Source organism: Talpa europaea (genome assembly GCF_964194135.1).
Source record: "Talpa europaea genome assembly, chromosome: 4".
NCBI classification, from domain to species: Eukaryota; Metazoa; Chordata; class Mammalia; order Eulipotyphla; family Talpidae; genus Talpa; species Talpa europaea.
This window is the reverse complement of record NC_140070.1, coordinates 60,539,618-60,560,994: the sequence shown is the minus strand read 5'-3', so window position 1 is coordinate 60,560,994 and position 21,377 is coordinate 60,539,618. Positions and strand designations below refer to the sequence as shown.

The following is a 21,377-nucleotide window of genomic DNA, read 5'->3' as shown; positions in this document are numbered from 1 at the left end:
ATACAAGCACTGGGGTACAGGCCAGAGGCATGGGAGGGTGAGAGGATTCACCAGAGCCAGAGCGGGGAGCAGAACAGGCAGAAGAACCAAAGTACATTGTTGAGGGGAGCAGCAGACAAGGCAGGAGAGGTCTGCCCTGCCATGCGGGAATAATCTCCCTGGCTGGCCAGGAATTGAACCAGCGCTGCAGAGGCCACGGACAGCTTCACAGTGCTATGCTCAACCCGCTGCACCACCAGGGAGGCTCTATAATTTAACTTTTAGAGAAGCATTTCATAGAATTAGATTTCACGCTTGACTGAGACATAACTGATCATGTCAGCTGATCATTATATAAGTCCCTCTAGAGTTTCCTGGCTGTTTCATTCATTCATTCGGCCATCAAATGCTGTAGGCCCTAAATGAACAGCAGTGAAGACACTCAGTCCCTACCCTCACAGAGCTTCCATTCTAGTCTCCATCAAGTGTTTTATTTGTCCACATGTCCCAGAAATAATCCATTTTCTAAAATGCCCTGGTGTTCCTATGCTGTTGAGGAATAAAACCAATTTAAGTCTTTTTAAGAGGACCCCATTGAAAAATGTTATAAGATGGAGGCTCAGCAAGCCTGCACAAAGGAAAAACAGCTCCTTATTTCTGATCTTTTAACAAGATCACCATGGTATGAGGAAATATCCTTTAACAAAATACATTCAGCTATGTTTTTAAGTAACGAAAGAAGAATATCTAAATTATAATGTTTTCCTTAAAGTGATTCCAAGGGACAACAGAGATTATAGAATAACACAAGATTGTTATATACAACCTGAGTTAAAAGAGCAACAACAGGCCATGGAAATAATTATGGATTCAACAAATGTCTTTCCAAAAGTGTCAGCGTTTCAACTGTTCTTTCATAGCGACAGTCTGGCAGCCGAGCGTGTATGATGAGGTATTTAGAAAAAAAGGGAGGCTCCAGCAAATATGACAGTGAATTTCTAGAATCTCTTGGCATGGAGTTAAATAAGAACTTTGAGTGGAAATTTTATTTTTTTTCCCCAATAAAGAAGGTAAATAATTCAGTGTTCTGCTTCTGAAGTCCCTCAGGGTTTTGGCAGAGAGAGCAACTTCTCTGCACCAGAATAACTATTTTAATGTTAGGATTTCAAAATATTGTCTTTATTTTTTTCTTTTGTTTCTACTCACCCCACCCTTTATAATTAAAACAATCCAGTCTTCCATTTTTGTAGAGTCCCTGACCACACACACTTAAATCAAGCAGAACACCCTCAGGAGAGGTTATTGTCATTCGTTTCTCTTTGAAGTACATTCCAGGGAGGGCAGGAGCTGGCTGGCATGGCTTCCTCAGCAAAGGACAGACCTGGGCTGCAGGACGCTTTCAACTGCTGTTTACTCTCTCACCTCCTCTGTTGAATTAATCCCCAGGCAGGCTGCAGGCCAGTGCGGTGCTGGAAGGAGTGGAGGTTTGAGGATTGCTTCCAGGGACACAATCAACTTACAAGTCAGCATTTGTCTCTCACACCCCTCTCCCTTCCAGCTATGCTACACACCACCTCCTCCTTACGAGAGGGTTTTTCCCTCCTTTTTTTCCCTCTTTAACCTACATGTACTTACGTGTTTCAGCAATCCCCACAAACTCTTAAAAGAGATTCTCAAATCCTTATTTTGCAATAGTCTTTTCAGCCCCAGCTTGGCTATAGAGAAAAAATAAAGTTGTGTAAAGAGGGAAGGGGTGGAGTCAACATGGGCAGCTTTCCAGATTTTTCTGAGACTGGCTTTTAAAAATCTGTATAACTTTGCTTGATGCGTTGTGAATACCCAGAACACTAGCTCCACCCATCTACGTTGAAAAGGATCATGGAATCATTCATTCTCTTTCCCAATTCAAGATAATTAAATGGGCCATTTCATTAAATCCTCCTTTAAACTGTCTGAAGTAAAAGGGTTGATATTTCCATTTTATAGCTAGGAAAAGAGGCTGAGAGAAATGGAATAACTTGCCCAAATCCCAGAGCCAGTGGGAGAAAGGCCTGAAAATTTGAGCTCTGTCAACCTCAACCGTGTCTCTACCACACTGTGTCATGTTTACAAGAACAGATTCTGGCTCCGAATCCTGGGAAAATTGCTTAATCTCTGTTTCTTCACCTGTAAAATGGAGACAATTGAGTTGTCATGAGGATGAAATGAAATAGCTCATTAAAACACTTAGAACAGTACTTCACACCTAGTAATGATGTGCAAGTGTTAATATGCTTTTTAACAGTCCAGAAAGTTGATCTTATAATCCATCTTTTTTCAGATGGATATGCTGTCAAGAAAAGTTAAGAATTTGGTCTCAAATGTAGTTAGTGAGAAGGTGAGCTGGGATTTGAACTCTAGTCTTGCTGATTCCAAGGACATTTCATCTTCCATGCCAAGCCCTCGACATTCCAAAGGCATTTAATCCTCAACAACTGTTTGAGAATTCCAGTGACCAGTCAGTAGCCACACAAATTGAGAAACAGCTTCTACCTCTGCACAGATTACTAATAGGAAGCCCTTCACATATGTCTCAAATCTGGAATGGAAGGGAGCTTCCTTTTTCCACATGGTAGTCGCTGAATAGCTTGAGAGCCATGGTGTGTCCCTAAAGGTTCTCTTCTGCTTAGACAGTTACCTGCTTCTTCACAGGACACACCTCCCTGGCCCTTCCCAATCTCAATTTGTCGCCTCTGGCCACTTTTTATAGACACAGCGAAGTATAAAACAGAGACCTGGATGCAGCTTTACCCACGGAGGTTGACTGGAGGAAGGTAGAGCAGTTGAAACATCTAGAGGAGCAATGCTGAACTGCTAGTGGAGATGGAGAGGAGGTTTAGAGCATGGAAATATCAGGAACATGGTCATTATTTGCTGTAACCTACCATCCTGCCCTAGAATCCTCCACAAGGCAGGGCTCTATCTGTATTGTTCATTTCCGTATATTTGTTAAGGAGCACAATACCTGGTATCTCATAGTCTTCATTGTATTTTTAAAAGTAAATAAATAAAGACAGGTACAAATGAATGAAGTGTGAGGACTCAGGGAGACAGTTGTTTCAGAATTTGAGCTGGAATAGATGGTGATGACATTAAGAGAAAGCCTGATAATAATGGGAAGAGCTACTCTGGGACCGGATTAGGTGTGCGTTATGAGACTTGACTGGACATGTTTATTCGGATGTGCCAGACTGGGAGGGGGAGAAGTAGTGACATGTTATTGTGGGAAAGGTGGTGTAGCAGATAGGACTAGATGAGATATAGCCAGAGGAAAGCGGATCCCAAAGTGCAGAGGAGTCTAGGAAACTGAAGACTTATTTGGGAGGAAACGGTGGTTCGGGGTGGAGAAGACACTTGAAAGGCCTCTGTGAATAGGCCTGTTGTACTGCACAGGTTGTAGATGAGAGACACGCTGAGGGTCTGGGGTAGTGTTTGTCATTCTGCCCCAACACAAAGGAAGTGGGGACGGAGTGCCGAGTTAGGGCAGCTGTACTACCAGCTTTGAGTCGGAGGCCTGAGTCATGTCCTAGACCAGCCTTGGCCCTTGTTCACACATCAGTTTACTTTGTACACTGTCTCCATCTTTTGTCCCTGCAGCAGCTGTTCTAGCTCCAGTGTCTTGACTGCTGCTTTTTGGTCAAACTGAAGTCAGGTATTTGCCTTTCATTTCTGCCTGCACAAGGGCAGTGGGTGATGTGTTGCCATTAAGTATGCCAAACCATACTTAATCTGGGGGTTAATTTTATATCTAAATTTAGTAGTTGTTGTTGTTGTTGTTTTAATCCTCTCTTGTTTGGAAAGGGACATAGGGGTGTGTTAATGAGGCTAGTCTTTTTTTTTCAAACCTTGGATTTTGTACTTCTTTTATTCAATTCATGAGCAGAAGTAGGAAAATTTTTCATTCAGGAAAAAAGACAAGACTTCTAAATTTGGAGCTGTTCTAGCATAAAATAAAATTAGGTGAAATGAAATTTCTCACCATTTTCCATATATATTAAAGGCTAATTTTATACTATTAAAAAGGGTTCATAATCCTCACCTTGCTTCAAAAAAATTATTTTCTTTGTCTCAGTGACTCATCTTGATGAATTCATACTTTGGCTTAAAGCTTCCAAGGAAGAAGAATCAGACCATTCAAAGTGGATCTGGTTCAGGTTAAGAGTGTGATTTTTAAGATTGTTTATTTTGTTTTTCTTTCGTTTTCTGAGATTAGAATACAGAGCAAGCTGATATTAATAATAATAGTAAGTTAACCGCTATTACGTTATCTCTTATGCCATGTCTGGTGTCAGGCTCTGCTCTGAGCACCGTATGTGTATTCCCTCACTTTATCACCACAGCAGCCCTATTAGGTAGAAGCTGTCATTTCCCCCATTTTTACAAATGAGAATCAGAGAGGTTAAATACCTGTCTGGAAGATGGCAGGGCCACCGTTCAAATCAAGCATCTGGCAGTGGAACCCTGCTCCTGGCCTCTTTTCCCTCCTGCTCATCTTTTCTGCTAGGACCAGGGAATTTGCACTGGGACCGTCCCTCGAGGATGGGGTTTATACCCAGCTAGATGGGATGTATGCGGATTTATTATTTTGTGGTTGAAGATGAGAATTTAAATGTGCTTAGTTGTTTTTTTCTCTTATCACTAATCATGTTTTAAAATATTTCCATTTGTATTCCAGTAATATTCTTCATTTCTTCTTTAAGCAAATAGTTATGAGTACCATCTATACATATCCATGTTATAGAAATGGAACATGACAAATACAGTCCCTTTCTTCATGCAACTTCTAATGATAAGATAGACAATACATAAGTTGCTCTGAAGAAAATTAATTTGGGTTAAGAGATAGAAAACAGGGTTAACATTATTTTAGATGGGTCAGAAAGGAATATCTCTGAAGAGATGAGATCTATAAGGGACAGATACTAAGTGCTTTGGGGAGAGCCTCGGAGCATGTTGGCAGCAAGGGACTAGTTGGTGCAGATGCTTGATGGGAGAGGAGCAGCTGAAAAGCAGCGAGGGGAGGATGTCAAAGACAAAGTAGGAGAGGTGGGCAGGGCTGCCTCATGAGGTTTTGTGGAGCAGCCCTTGGGGGGGATAGGATGCAGGGGATATAAGGGTCAACACGATCTGCGCTTTGGCTACTGTGTGGAGTGACTTGTAACCCAACAATCTTGGGACAGTGGAATAATCTTGGACAAAGTATTGCCCCTGTCATAAATTTGTAACTCAGAGTAGCTTAATTTATATTTCAAAGTTATTATTAAGGAAGATGTAGCAGCACTCTTTCTTGTATTCGTTCTCATTTGTGAGTCTTTGCCTTTTGAAAATAATGCTGTGAGCCCTCTACAGACAAATCACAGTATTGCCTCTTAGGATGACATGGGAGACAACTAGGGGAAACAATCAATGCTGAAGTACGGAATGTCAGTTATCCTTAATTTAAAATAGAGGGAACAGACATAAGACCTGAAACCATAAAATACATAGAAGGAAATATAGGCGAAACACTACGTGATTTGCACCTCAAAGACATCTTTACAGACACATCACCCAAAGCAGTGATAGTGAAGGCAAAGATAAACAGCTGGGACTACATCAAATTAAAGAGTTTCTGCACAACAAAAGAGACAATAACCAAAACAAAGAGAAACCCCACCGACTGGGAGAACATTTTTGCATACAACACTAATGATAAAGGACTGATCACAAAAATCTACAAAGAGCTGATGAGACTCAACAAAAACAAAGAAAATAATCCAGTCAAAAAATGGGCAGAAGAGCTAAAAAGGAACTTCTCCAAAGAGGAAATGCAAACGGCCAATAGGCATATGAAAAAATGTTCAACATCACTTGTAATCAGGGAAATGCAAATCAAAACTACAATGAGATACCATCTTACACCAGTGAGAATGGCACATATTAAAAAAACTAGCAATAACAAAAGGTTGTGGAGAAAAAGGAACGCTCCTGCACTGCTGGTGGGAGTGCAAACTGGTCCAACCACTATGAAGAGCTGTGTGGAGATTTCTTGACGTACTAAACATAGAGCTTCCATATGATCCAGCAATTCCACTCCTAGGTATTTACCCAAACGACACAGAAACATTAATTCCAAAGGGCACCTGCACCCCTATGTTTATTACAGCACTATTTACAATAGTTAAGCTATGGAAACAACCCAAATGCCCAAAAATAGATGACTGGATCAAGAACATGATGGAATATTACTCAGCATTCAAAAAAGATAAACACATGCAGTTTGCAGCAACATGGATGGAACTAGAAGGGTTCATGCTCAGTGAAATAAGTCAGAAAGAAAAAGAAAAATACCGATGGTCTCACTCATAGCAGGAATTTAGAAAACCTAAATAAGGAACTAGGAAAAAGACTAATTAATACAAAGTAAAAATGAAAATAAACAAGCAACTATAAACCAGAGACACTCTAGGGGCGGGGGGCGAGGAGAGGAAGGATTAGGGTCAAATACGGGGGGGTGCAATTGTATGGGGAATATAACCAAAATGAAAATGCATACATTTTGCAAAAATGAAAAACGACTTAATTATAGAAAATAAAATATTAAATAAATAAAAATTTTTAAAAATTTAAAAATACAAAAAAAAAAATAGAGGGAACAGATGTGAAATGGCACCATGAAACGTCTTCCCCAATATAGCAGAGGTTCTTTCATTTTGGTTATTGTAAATAGTGCTTTTGATTTTTATTAATACTTAGCCACACACAGCATTCTTTTAAAAATCTGTATTATATCTATTTGAAATACACCAAGAGTAATTTAAATAAGGAGGAAAACAGACATATGCATTGCATATCTAGCTTCTGATATTTGTACTTATAATTTTGACATATTTTCAAATTACATATCATTACAGATGAGCATTAATTCATACCATTCTATATTTGTATGTCTTTTTTATACAATGATGTTCCAGAAATGATTCTATTGTATTTAAATTCAGAACACCTGCAAATTGCAAATTCAGCCAGTATTCTTTAGCTATATGGTGATACAAATTTTTAAACCTAAAGAAATGCAGCCATCTCATCAGTTTGAATGTTTCAAAGTATGTTTGTTTAGGGATAAGCCTCACATTTATTCAGAAGAGTTAGGGAATATAATATTTTAGTTAGAATTGAGTGTTTGGATAATGCAGGTTATTGCTCAAAGGATTTTTATTTTTACAGCTTATAAGAAACTGGAAATTATGGGTAGGTGAGTGTGTTTAAAGAGTTGTGACTGGCAGACACTCAGTGGTTCATTCCAGGACCAATCCCCCCACTCTTTTATATGAGGCCTTCAGGTAAACTTTGTTAGGAGAATAAAATTTCTAATGCAAAATTCCTGTATGCCTGTATGCCCAGCCCAGCACATGGGAGGTGCCACAGGTCTGCAGCCAAGGTCCAGAGTCCCTTTCCAGGCACCAGCAACCCCCAGACCCACCAGTAAGGATCCTGGTCCAGTGCCGAAGTGAGGCTGGATGGAGATAATGTCACACCAAAAGAAGCCCCACCCACATCAACATGACCCTGAAAACAAAACGAGAGGATGGAAAAACACAACAAATGGTCATGAATCCTCGTGGGAATAGTACAACACAGAAAGAGAGTGAATTTCTGGAACACAGTAACAAAGACTTAGAAGATCTGTCCTTTCAATCAGATACAGAATTTAAACTTGTCATGATAAACAAATTCAAAGAACACAGAGAAAACACAGAAAAGCAGGTCAATGATGAGCAAGAAAATTCAAAATCACAAATGTCCTGAGAAACAAAATCACTGAGCAGAAAATTGAAAATATACTGTAAGTAAGAATATAATAGTAATCATTATATAATCATCAGGAAGATGATGTATACTCAACCAATTGAAAGAGCACAAAAAATATTAGGCAACTACTATCAACTCTGAAAACAAACATTGGAAAAATCACATTTGTGTTAGGAGACTTCAACATCTCACTCTCACCAATGGACAGATCAACAAGTTAGAAAATGGATAAATCAATAGACTCAAAGAATTAGACCAAATGTACTGATAGACATTTATGGGGCCCTCCCGCAAAAGCTGAATATACATTTTTTTTTCCAGTGCTCATGGAGCGTTCTCCAGGATTGACCACATATTTGGTCACAAGACAGTATCAACAAATTTATAGATACTGATAACATACCAGACATCATCTCTGACCATAGAAGTATCAAAATGGAAATTGAATGCCATAAGAAAGCAGAGATATCCTCTAATACATAGAGGCTGACAACACACTACCAAAGGACTATTGGATTAGTAAGGAAATCAAAGAAGAAATGACAATGAAGACATAACAATCCAAAACTTGTGGGATACAATAAAAACAGTAATACAAGGAAATGTAAAGCAATAGAGATCCATATCAAAGAACAAGAAAGAGCTCGAATAAATAACTTTATCTCTCATCTCCAGGGACTAGAAAAGAAGAGCGAACAAAACCAAAAGCCACAAGAAGAAAGCAAATAATGAAAATTAGTGAAGAAATAAATAAAATAGAAATCTAAAAGACAGGTCAAAAGATCAATGAAAACAAAAGCTTGTTCTTTAACAAAAAAAGTGTGTGTGTGTGTGTGTCTGTGTATAAACATCCAGGAAGGCTTATTAAGAATAAAAGGGAGAAAACTCAAATAATGAAGATCAGAAATAAAAGAGAAGTCACAACAGACACTGCTGAGATTCAGAAGATAATGAGACTACTATGAGTATTTATATGCCAAAAGTTCAATAATCTAGGGGCCTCCCCTGTGGCGCAGGCAGTTGAAAAGCCATGCTGTGAAGCTGTCCGCAGCCTCTGCAGCGCTGGTTCGATCCCCGCTGGCCGGCGAGAATCCCACATGGCGCAGCAGACCTCTCCTGACTCGCCCACTGCTCCCCTCAGCAGTGTATTTCATCAGTCTGCCTATTCTGTGCCCTGCTCTTTCTCTGGTGAATCCTCTCGCCCTCCCATGCATCTGGCCTGTACCTCCGTTGTTGTATAAATAAAAATAAAAGAAATCTTTAAAAAAAAAAAGAAGTTCAATAACCTAGAAGAGATGGACAAATTCGTGGAATTGTACAATTATCTGAGACTGAATAAGGAAGAAATAGAAACCTTATACAGACTAATCTAAAGCACAGTAACTGAAACAGTAATCAAAACTCTGCCCAAAAGCCAAATTCCAGAACGGAATGGTTTCACAAGTGAGTTCTACCAAGCCTTCAAAGATGAACTGAATCTATCCTCCTAAAAACTTGAGAGAAGAGGAATACTTTCAAACACATTTTATGAGGCTAGAATTATTCTACTACCAAAATCAGGTAAGGACAATACACACACAAAAAGAAACTAGAGACCAATTCCTCTAATAAAAACAGATGCAAATATCCTCAGTGAAATCTTAGCAAACCAAATCCAACAGTACATTAAAAGGACAGTATATTCTAACCAAGTGGAATTTATACCAGGGACAAAAGGATGCCTCAACATCTGAAAATCAGTGTAATTCACCACATCAACATAAAGAAAGATAAAAACCTTGCAATCATATAAATAGATGCCAAGAAAACATTTGATAAGATTCAACATCCATGTATGTTGAAAACTCTCGAAGAACAGAATAAATGGAAAATGTATTAACATAGTAAAAGCCATATATGACAAGCCCACAGCTAACATCATTCTCAATGGTGACAAGCTGAAAGCTTTTCCAATAAGGTCTGTACAAGACAAGGATGTCCACTTTCATTCAAGATAGTATTGGAAGTCTTAGCCAGAACAAATAAGCAAGAGAAAGAAATACAAGAAATCCAAAACTTGGGAAAAAAGAAGAAAGTTATTTATTTGCAGATGGCATGATAATATACATAGGGAACACTAAAGAATCCACTAAAAAACAAATTGAAATAATAAATCAAATTGTCAGGTTATAAAATCAATACACAAATATCAGTTGCCTTCCTATATGCAAACAACGCGCTAGAAGGCAAAGAAATTAAGAAAATGATCCCACTTCCAATCTCACCAAAAAAATAAATAAGTACTTAGTAGTAAACCTAATGGAGGTGAAGAACTTATACAAAGAAAACTCTAAAGCATTAACAGAAATAGAAGAAACACAAAGAAATGGTAAGAAATTCCTTGTTCATAGAAGACTCACCATTGTCAAAATGGCCACCCTACACAAAGCAATATACAGATTCAAAACAATCTCAATAAAAATCTCAATGACATTCTTCGAAGAAATGGAACAAACATTACTGAAATTCATATAGAACCACAAACACACCTATCATACTTTCAAACTTCAAACTATAATATAAAGCCTTAGTAATTAAAGCAGCATGGTTATAGAACAAAAACAGACACACAGACCAGTGGAAAAGAATTGAGATCTCAGAAATGAACTTATATGGACACACCGGTATGGACAGTTTATGTATGACAAAGAAGCCAAAAATATATACTGGAACAAGGAAAGACTCTTCAATAAATGGTACTGGAAAAACTAGACAGCCACATGCAAAAGATGAGACTAGACCACCATCTCACAATATACACAAAATCAACTCAAAGTAAATAAAAGAGTTGGAAGTGAGACCTGAAATCATAAAATACATAGGAAAAAACATAGGCAAAACACTTTCTGACAGAAGCTTCATTGCTGTCTTTGAAGATTCATTTCTAGCAGCAAGGAAAACAAAATATAATATAAACAACCAGACTACATCAAACTAAAAACTTCTGCACAGGAAACAAAACTGTAGCTAAAATGAAGAGGCACACTACTGAATGGAGAAAATTTTTGCACACCATACATTTGACAAGGGACTGTTTTCAAAGATCTACAAAGAGCTCATAGATATTAACAAAGATATTTCAAAGATCTACAAAGAGCTCATAGATATTAACAAAAATAATCCAATCAAAAAATGGGCAGAAGAGCTAAATAGGCACTTTTTTCAAAGAAGACGTACAGTAGGCACATGAAAAAAATGTTCATCATCACTTATAAGGAAAATGCAAATCAAAATCACAGTGAGCTCCCACCCACACCTGTGAGAATGGCCCATACAAAAAAGAGCAGCAACAAGTGCTGGCGAGGGTGTGTAGAAAAAGGAACCCTCCTACTTTGTTGGTGATAATGTAGACTGCTACAGTCTTTATGGAAATCAGTGAGAAGTTTCTCAAAAGATTAAACATGGACCTGCCATATAATCCAGCAGTTCTACTCCTAGGTATTTTCCTGAAGAATATGAAAATACTAATTCAAAAGGAAACTTGCTCTCCTATGTTTATTGCAGCACTATTTATAATAGCCAAGCTATGGAAACAACCTAAGTGTCCCAAAACAGATGAATGGGTCAAGAAGATGTACTGAATAGTATATATACACAATGGAATATTATTCAGCAATCAAAAAAGATACTCATGCCATTTGTGGAAACATGGTTGGAGCTAGAAAGGATTATGATAAGCAAAACAAACCAGGAGAAGGATAAATGTCAAATGATGTCACTTACATGTGGAACATAGAGAAACCAAACAAAGTATCAGACAAAGACAAACTCTAAAAGGAACACTTGAAGGCTGACCTTAGAACTCAAATATCCAAAAGGGGACTTGGAGGGGTGCAAACAGCATAGGGAGAGAGCATAGTGAACTGTGGTGAAGGATTATGGGTTCTTTGGCAGTGGGTATGCTGTGATGACTACACATGATGGAGGAGATCCTATACTTTAGAAACACTAGCACTGATGTAATTGATGCGTGGACTGGTATATTCGGAGGCTCACTTTCTTGCAGATTTAAGCCAATTCCTTCATTATTACCTATATCGGTGACAGTTTTGGCCTCATTCTCCCCACCCACCCCCACCCCCACCCCCAAAACCTACTATAAACAATAGACCACTATAGTAAAGTGTCTGGCTATTAAAAAATAAATAAAAACATTTATCAGAAAGCAATTCAGTTTTTCTAAATATATTCACAAGGAACTTCCAAGATTGGAATTATAGACTAAAACCACATTTTTAAAAAATTTCCATTTTTTTGTTTTCTTTTTATAGTTTACTGAACAAGATTTCTGTTAAATATTCTGGGTTTTTTTTTTCTTTTTTTTTTTTTAAAGATTTATTTATTTATTTACTTACATGAGCACTGGGTACAGGCAGAAGCATGGAAGGGTGAGAGAATTCTCTTCTCTCTCAGAACGACTGAAGTACACTGCTGAGGGGAGCAGCAGGTGGCAGGAGAGGTCTGCGCGCCATGTGGGACCCTCCTCGGGTGGCCGGGGAGCAGCCGGGGATCGAACCAGCGCCGCAGAGGCTGCAGGCAGCTTCGCAACCCAGCGCTCAACCTCTGCGCCACAGGGGAGGCCCTATTCTGGTTATTTTAAATTTGGGTGAACAGAAGTGACCCAGGAGCCCTTTCCAGCCTGGGTATTTATTGCACTATAAGTTAACAATGCAGTTTCTTATCGATCAGGTTTCCCAGGGTTCATGGGTTGTGCTACAATAACTCCTAGTAACAGTACAATGAACCCTAGTAACCCAAAGTTTTTATAGCAGATGACTTCATTAGGGCTTGTCTAGACAACAGATCTCCAAAATCATAGCATGTGAGAGCTAGAAGAGACCTAACAAAGATGCTGTAATTTAGTTTCTAAATGTTCTTTTTGCCATTGTAGCAATAATTTGGGGATTTGAGGGATGGTGACACTATGACTTTAGCTTGGAAAGTGGAAAACTGCTACGCATATGGGATGAGCCTAACTTTTCTTTTGGGTGCGAGCTATAAACAAAAGTTATTCAGGATACAGCAGCAAATTTGAGAAGAATTTCTTTCCTGTTCATGTTTGTCAAAATAGGAGAGATTCCGTGGATGTTATACACCTAGAGAAAGTAATTGTAGTAGATAAAATCGTAACTTTTTAGATAGGCTCTCCTTGCCAAAGTAACCAAGTTTTAAAAAATATACTACAACCTCTGCCAATGAAATCCACATGCTATCAACAGTTCATTATCATTGGGACTTGGATTGCATTCACCTGGGTCCCTAACCTTCAGCCATTTTAGTCAGGTCAACAAAATAATTGATCATATTGAAAAAAAAAGTTTGACAACAAACTTTTCCACTGCTTGTTTTGCTGTCCTGGCTTTTGATGTGGAACTGTTTAGTGTAGAGCCTAAACTCAACCCCCAGCTTCACTGGCATGTAAATAGCAAATACCCAATCTACCTGCAAGTCCAGATTTATCTGATTATTTTGATTGAGTACATTTCTTCTGAGCACCGAGGATAAAAATAGCCCATCTCTGAAAAAGTGTCTTCAGAGACCTTTGTATGATTTGCCTGTTTAAACAATTACATGGGTGAGGTAGTCACAAAGTTAGTGCCCTGAGGATAAATATTAGCTGAACTTACTATCTTTGTGAGAAGGGAACTGATGTCTGTAAGAGAAAGAACACTAATGACTTTTGACATACAGAAATGAACGCAAAGTGCTTTGTATATGGTGAAGTTTTCCTGTGAAGTATTCTTTTCTCCAATCCTTGTGACAATGTGTGAATAACTCTTGCCTCCTTTGTTATATTTCCATAGGAAGCTGCCCTCTGCAGACAGCTGCCCATGGAAGCCGATACTCTGACAACAGTGCAGGCTGCTGCCAACCCTCCTGCCATGACCTCAGACATGAGATCCATCTCTAATAATAGCTCCGATCCTTTCCTCAATGGGTAAGTTAACATTTTGGGGACCTACTTTTGCTTTCTTTGTTATGTGGTCTACAGTATAATGGGTCTTTGTTTATGATGGAAAAAGGGGATGAAACTAGGAGAGAGATAGGTGGAAAAGTAAAAGCAGAGGACGCCATCTATTTTAAAATGAATGAATGAATGAATGAATGAATGAGTGAATGAATTTATATATATTTTACATCATTGTTCATTTTTGTACAGTGTTTGCTTTCTCCTCTCAGGTGTAGTCCCTGCAAAATTCCCACCACCAGTTCACCTGTGCACCATCACCATAGTCCCTGTGCTCTTCCCTCCCCTGTTTTGATCCTGACGCCTCCCCCTGCAGAATGTCTCTGATTGATAGTTGCCTGTTAATTTTGCTTTCTTATTTATTATTATATATTTTCATTACATATTTTTTCCTGATCCCTATTTGCTTCCCCTATATTCGTCCTATAAGTGAAATCATCCGATATTTTTTCTTTTCCTTCTGGCTTATTTCACTGAGCATAATCCCTTCTGCCTTTTTTTTTAATCCATAGTTGAGGTCCATTGCATGTGAAAGATGGAAACTAGACCCTTAGTGGTCAACTTAATGGAGTATGTGTAGATGTTGCTTTATAACACTATACACTTGAACCTGCATAATGTTACAAAATAATTTTGCTTAAATAAAAATTATTTTTAAGAAAATTGGTGATGTGAATAATAATTTAAAAATGGGAATGAACTTATAATTTCGATAGGATGGCATTGTATAGCAATTATTTAGAAGAATCTTAGGATTTCCTATAGTTAACAGGGAGGTAAAAACATGTCATATGGCCATTAGGGAAAAAAGAAATGGTTTTTATGATGAAATGAAATAAGGTTAATTAAATAAGCCTAACTTAATCATCTTACACAATTTCCTGGTTTTGATAACAGTAGTTGTAGTTGTGTAAGATGCCACTGGAGAGACTGGGGGATTGGGCACGGGAGCTCTCTGTTCCTTCTGCATCTTCTGTTGTGCATCTAAAATTGTTTCACAACAAAAAATTAGTCAAAACAAAGAGATGAGGTTTTAAAATGTGAAACATAGGAGTAGAAATAAAAGATAATTTAGCAAAAATTATCTTCATGAGTATTATTTGTCAACCCTAAATGTGTTTTTTAATTCTAAATAATGTGCAGTATGCTATTTCCGTATTTGTTCTCCCTCCCCTATAGATGCTTCTGGCAAATTAGCAAATATAATTATGGCAGTTATTAAAAATAGAGCCAGACAAAAACAAACAACAACTACAATGAAGGAAAGGAGTTTTTAAATTGCTAATGTAAAAGGATTTCAAATGTATAGAAAAATATTAAGATGATGTAAGATTTACCTGTGCATTTAACATCCAGATTTGCCATATTTTATCAATTTTATCTTTATAATAAATAAAACATTGTGATTAATATTTAAATCCATGCCCCACCACTGAAGTAATTTCTTTTTATTCTTCACTTTCTTGTGGCAACATTCTTCAGAAATTGATGTGTGTCCATCACACATATTTTCATATATCTTATTGCCTATTCTTATTGCATATTTCTTATTGCCTATTTTTTAATTTTACATAAGTGATATAATATGTAGAACATTATTCAAATTGTTATTTTGAGGCAAAAAGGAAGTCAATGTCAATTTACTATGTATGTCAGGTTTATTTGCATATAACTTATTAATTTCATTGATATTGGGAGTTTCAAAATTAAAAGGAGGTGCATTGTCCCTCCCTTACCAGGAGAGTTGGACAGAATGATAGAACTACAATAATTTAGAGTTTTCAGGACTGTATTAATTTTGAAATATCTTTAGTGGCTCATGCTGACATTTGTCCATCTTTTGTTCTCCAGAGGGCCGTATCATTCGAGGGAACAGAGCACTGACAGTGGCCTGGGCTTGGGGTGTTACAGTGTCCCTACCACCCCAGAGGACTTTCTCAACAATATGGATGAAATGGACACAGGTAGGACAAAGTCTGCAATGATTTGCAGTGTGGTTGCATTTGAAATCATATCTTTGGGCAGCTTACTTTTCACATCCAACCAGAAATGCTTGCTTACTTTTTTTTTTTTAAAGATTTATTTATTTATGCTTACAAGGACTGGGGTGTAGCCCACAGGTGGGGGGGGGGTGAGAGGATTCACCAGAGACAGAGTGTGGAACAGAACAGGCAGATTGACTGAAATACACTGCTGAGGGAAACAACGGGCCAGACAGGAGAGATCTGCTGCACCATGCGGGTAGCTCTCTGGCCGGGGATAGAACTCATGCTTCAGACGTTGTAGATAGCTTCGTAATGCTGTGTTCAACCTCTTGCACCACCAGGGAAGTCCCCAGAAATGCTTACTTTCAACAAAATAAAATTACAACTGAAAACACCCAATCACTGGCATTATTAATAAATTCTGGTCCCTTCCTGGTAGCTTATACAAATAAAACTTTATATATGGACAGAGATTTTAAATTCTGCTTTCCTCCTCCTTCTCTTCCTTCTCCTTTTTAAAATTCATCCTTATTTCATATAGTCTCTTCTCACAATTACATTACTATACCATGGTGTGTGCAGTGCTAGGGAGTATCTAGAAAATTAAGCAACTCCAAAAAAAAAAAGAAAAGAAAATTAAGCAACTCCGAGGATTTTAAATTATCAGCTCCAAGTCTCAACATAGTAACAACAAGCTCCCTCAGCAATAAAGGAGAGTCAGTGACATTATCCCCAGCCTGACCAGCCTGCAGGCTGGCCCTCAGCAGGCTTCTTTCTGTGTTACCACCTCTCCTTTTCTTTTCTTGTCAAGAGGACTTTTAATTGCAAAACTTGAATTTTATTTTATTACTCAAATCTAGACTTTATTATGAAAATCCTAAAGTCCCAGAAGATATACTATAAATGTCAATAGAAGTATCTACTATTAGCGTTATTCATGCAAGTTCTCCTGCACTATCACTGAAGAGAGGAAATTAGTTGTTCTGTGATGAAAATATTCGCTTTCCCCATTGTTGTTGTCTGCAGCCCATGTGTGTTGCACTCTGCTCCTAGATGGCTGTTCTCTGTACTCTGAAGGCAAATTATTCCTGAAACCTAAGTCCAATTCAATCAGGAAGCTTAGGAGTACAGCATGTCAGAGCGTTTGCCTGGAATCTTCCTTCAGACCTCATCTGCATGTTTAGAAATTGCACAGACTGACCAAGAGTCTTGAATCTAAACATGACATTTAAAGAGAAAAAAAAAAAAAGAGCTTTTCAGCTGGATCTGCCATCTTCGTAAAGTCACCAAATGACCAACACAATGGGAAAAAGGAGATGCCCCCCACTCTATCTTCTCTAGACCTTTTAGAAAACATGGAGTTGTTCCTTTGGCCACATACATGCAGATCTACAAGAAAGGTGGTGGTGTAGATATCAGTGGGATGGGTACTGTTCAAAACAGAGTGCCACACAAATGTTACCATGGCAACAGTGGAAAAGTCTATAACACTACCTGACATGCAATTGATTGTGTAAACAAACAAGGGCAAGATTCTTGCCAAAAGAATTAATGCTCATATTGAGCATATTAAGCACTCTAAGAGCTGAGATAGCTGCCTGAAGCGCGTGACAGAAAATGATTAGGAAAAAAGGAAACCAAAGAGAATGGTGCCTGGGTTCCACTGACACGCCAGCCGGCTCCACTCAGGGAAGCAGACTCTGTGAGGACCGAGGACAGGAGCCTGAGCTGTGGGAACCCACACCCTGTGAATTCAGGACATGAGAGATGTGTAAAAAGGAATAAAGGACCTCTGGATTATAAAAATTTTTCTCTTAATCAAATAGAAGTGTGGTTTCCCCTTTCCAAAAAATGTTCAAAGCAAAAACAAACAAACAAAAAAAGCCTTTATTAAAATGATGTCCAGGGCCTCCCCTGGTGGTGCAGGCAGTTGAGCGCCACGCTGTGAAACTGTCCGCAGCCTCTGCAGCACTGATTCGATCCCAGCCGGCCAGCGAGGGTCCCATATGGTGCGGCAGACCTCTCCTGTCACGCCCGCGGCTCCCCTCAGCAGTGTATTTCATCAGTCTGCCTGTTCTGTTCCCCGCTCTATCTCTGGTGAATCCTCTCACCCTCCCTTGCATCTGGCCTGTACCCCGGTTCTTGTATAAAATAAATAAATCTTTAAAAATAAAATAAAATAAAATGATGTCCAGTAGGTAAACAGGGAATGTTTTGAAGCTGTAACATGGAATTAAGGATGCCCTAAAAATAACATAGTCTTTGCTGACAGACAACCTGAGTGAATACTTGCTTCTCCACTTTGTGGTATGTCTTTGGGTAGGTGATAAAACCATTTCCCATCTACAGAATGGGAGTACTCCCATCTTCTCACGGCGTTGTGAGGAATTATGTGCTCATAGAACTTGATACAGAGCTCTCTTCTCCTAAGAGGCTGAAGTAGGTGCAGAGTGAACTTGATAAATGTTAGGGTGCCAACTTAGACTGGTTAAGTGAGTCTCAGCCCTTTGAGGTTTGGGTCATCTCTGTGAAGATTTTATAGGAAGCAGCATCAAACCCTCCCAAGGGAAGAAATGTAATTAAAGTAGCAGATGAAGCAAGGTAAAATTCAAGTAGGTGGAATTCAAGTATGGCTAGAAAAGGTCTGGTAGATTGCTGACAACTTGCAAAATGGGAGTGAATTAACTGTCTCTCCCCCCTCCCCTTTGCAAAACATATATGGAAGCAACGGTTGGATTTGATATGAGGATAGTGTAAAGGAAATAGCAAGAGCAAAGGCTGGGAAGAAACCCATCATTCTGCAATATTCTTCAGTATTCTGTAATAATCACACCATTTTAAGAATTGCTTGGCTTTTGTCTCCTACATTTTAAATACATCAAACTGCAAAGACCAAAAAGATTACTGAGATTGTGCAAAGTTGCTCTAAAGAGAGACATTTTAAGATTGCTAACTGTAACAAATTGCTAGCCTTAATTGCTAACAAATTGCTAGCCTTAATCAGTTTCTTTATGCTTTTTCCATGTGTGAGAAGAAAGGAAAAGAAGAATTTTTTTATAGAAAGACATATAGAGAGTTTCGTTAGGCTAAAAAATGTATTGTGTCATTAGAAAGTTAAAATGGAAACAGTAGAGATGAGTGATTATAACTGGAAATTTTAAGGCCTCATTTCTATGAGATACACTCTGGTCAGTAGAAAAAAAGCAACTTTTGGACTTTCTCTTCTATTTTGATGTTGATTTTCAATACCTGTAAATTACATGGAGGTCACATTGTTGAACTTGATTTGTTTTTTCAAATTACTGTCTTTTGCAATGAAAAATACTATAACGTATTGCCAAAGAGTCATCAATATCTTTATAAGTTACAGAATAGCTATTCAGCTTTGCTTTCTCCAAAATGTAAGTTTGATTGTTTCTCCTTCATCTCTTTAGAAAGACGTAATTTCTCTCCTTGAAAAATTCATTTTCTCTAGTTTTGTTCAGAATTGTGCAGTTTCTATGGATGCTTTTCAAGAAGTCTTCTTGTGACTAACATAACAAGTTTCTTAAAAATGACGTTGTGGTAAAAACTCACATTAGCTATAAAAGTGCCCCAGTCTTTTATGTGTATTTCTGTATTTAAGTATTTCAGAAAATTATCTGGCCTGTTTGAATTAATCTGTTGTTCTAATATTGTGTAATTAATATTGATTGTGTTCCTGGGTTTTTCTTTCTCTCAGCACAATTGGCAAAGAATTATTTGTGTATGTATATAAATTTGTATATATGAAAGACACCCATTGCCATGGATGTGTGACAGATATTATATGTAAAGAAAGTACTACAATCCCAATTTCCAGATGGATAAACTGAGGGCCAGACAAGTTTAAGAGGGGTCTAAGGTCTTAGCAAAAAAACAAATTTCCTGCACAAAGGTCAATGCAATTTTCCCCTGTAGTATCATTGGTAGAGATCATATGTTCTATATTTAATGTCATCTCATACATTCGACTTCCTTCTAGAATGGCATTTTCTCAGTTATGTTCTGCAGATTCCACTTCTATTATGGTGTAAATTCTGTCCAAGTAGGATTAGGTTATCAAATGGGTTTAGGATATAGTAGCTTAAGCAGAATGAAACAGATTTCTTACTGCAAGACTTTTCAAACCTTAATGTGTTTGTGTGCATTGTGACTCATCTGTATTGTGGGAAAGATAGATGTGGACGTCTGCATATGTGGAGGGAGGGGAACATTATGCAGAAACCACTTTATAAAAGACTTTACAAATGATCTGGAGAGACATCAATGAAGTCAGCATTTTAAAAAGTGGTTACCTTGGTTAAAAGCAACTCCTCGCTTCTGTCTTTGAACATATAGAAGGAGAATATAGGCAAACAAAAGCCTACAGTGAAATCACTAGACTCTAGCTCTGTGTAATGTTAAAGGCAGACTTCTCCATCTTTCACAGAACAGCTTCTCATGGTGCTGTCATGGGAAGGACTTAGAATGCTGGTCATATAGATTCACAATGCCTTCACGGCTTCTTTCCAATTCTTCTGGACTTATCCACTCTGGATCATATCTGCCAAGATTCAGACGACATCTCTGAGTCTTTTATGAGTGAACACCACTAATTCAGTTCAGTAACATGGTAGTTAAAGTTTTGCAGAGATGAAACATTTTAGACCTGCAGCAATAGAATCTCTTTAAATTTAGGCTCAGTGAAAATGAAGATTGAGTTATATTCATACTCGAACTGTCCTCTTCCTTTCAAGAATGGTTTCCTTTCATTTAAAATGGTTTCCTTTCATTTCCTTACAGGAGAAAACACAGGACCAACGCCCATGAACATGAATCCTCAGCAGACCCGATTCTCTGATTTTCTTGACTGTCTTCCAGGAACAAACGTTGACCTAGGAACTTTGGAATCTGAAGATCTGATCCCCCTCTTCAATGATGTAGAGTCTGCTTTGAACAAAAGTGAACCCTTTCTAACCTGGCTGTAGTCAGTACTGTTGTAACTGGATGCAGTGTGACCTGCCTGACATTTCCTGGGCCTCTTGGAAAATGCGAGGGAGCAGAGGACTTCAGCAGGTGAACCACTTCCTGCCTCATGACTCATGCTCCCTCCTTTCCATGCGGCTAGCTTAGTGATTGCCTGGATTTGATTGGCAGTAACAACTTAAACACAAATATTTTCTTTACCATTTTGCAAACTTGCGTTCCTGCAACTAGATTTTGCGAAATTGTTTCTGCAGAACTGATTATGCAGAGTTGCTTCTGTTTTTCTTTCTTCTGCCCCTTGACAACATTTTATGGGTGTTAGTTAAATTTATACAGGCATTGATTATAAACCATAAAAATTGACCACAGGCAGTCACTTCTGACAGGCAGCTCGGTCCAGGAAATGTACACAATATTAAACCTGTTTTGCAGTTTGAAAAACTATGCTGATGACAGTAGTACTAATACTTTTAAAAGTATTAACTTGAGCTTTAAAAATAATTGTATGGATAGTAAGATTCTGCTGTACGGACACAGTATAGTTTGGAATTCATGCTGTTCCTGATGGTTCTTATTACTCTGCATTTACA

At 38.2% G+C, this 21,377-nt stretch overlaps 1 protein-coding gene across 1 annotated transcript in view; it reads left to right on the top strand.

Moving 5' to 3' along the window:
* WWTR1 (WW domain containing transcription regulator 1) overlaps positions 1-20,789 on the top strand; it is a gene marked incomplete at both ends in the record, with an annotated part of 129,727 nt that extends 108,938 nt beyond the window's left edge. Inside the window, 3 exons of the mRNA XM_084231406.1 lie at positions 13,653-13,786; positions 15,668-15,780; positions 20,605-20,789. Of these exons, the coding sequence (XP_084087532.1) occupies positions 13,653-13,786; positions 15,668-15,780; positions 20,605-20,789 (432 nt within the window). The remainder of the gene's footprint in view (positions 1-13,652; positions 13,787-15,667; positions 15,781-20,604) is intronic.
* Between the last annotated feature and the right edge of the window lie 588 nt (positions 20,790-21,377).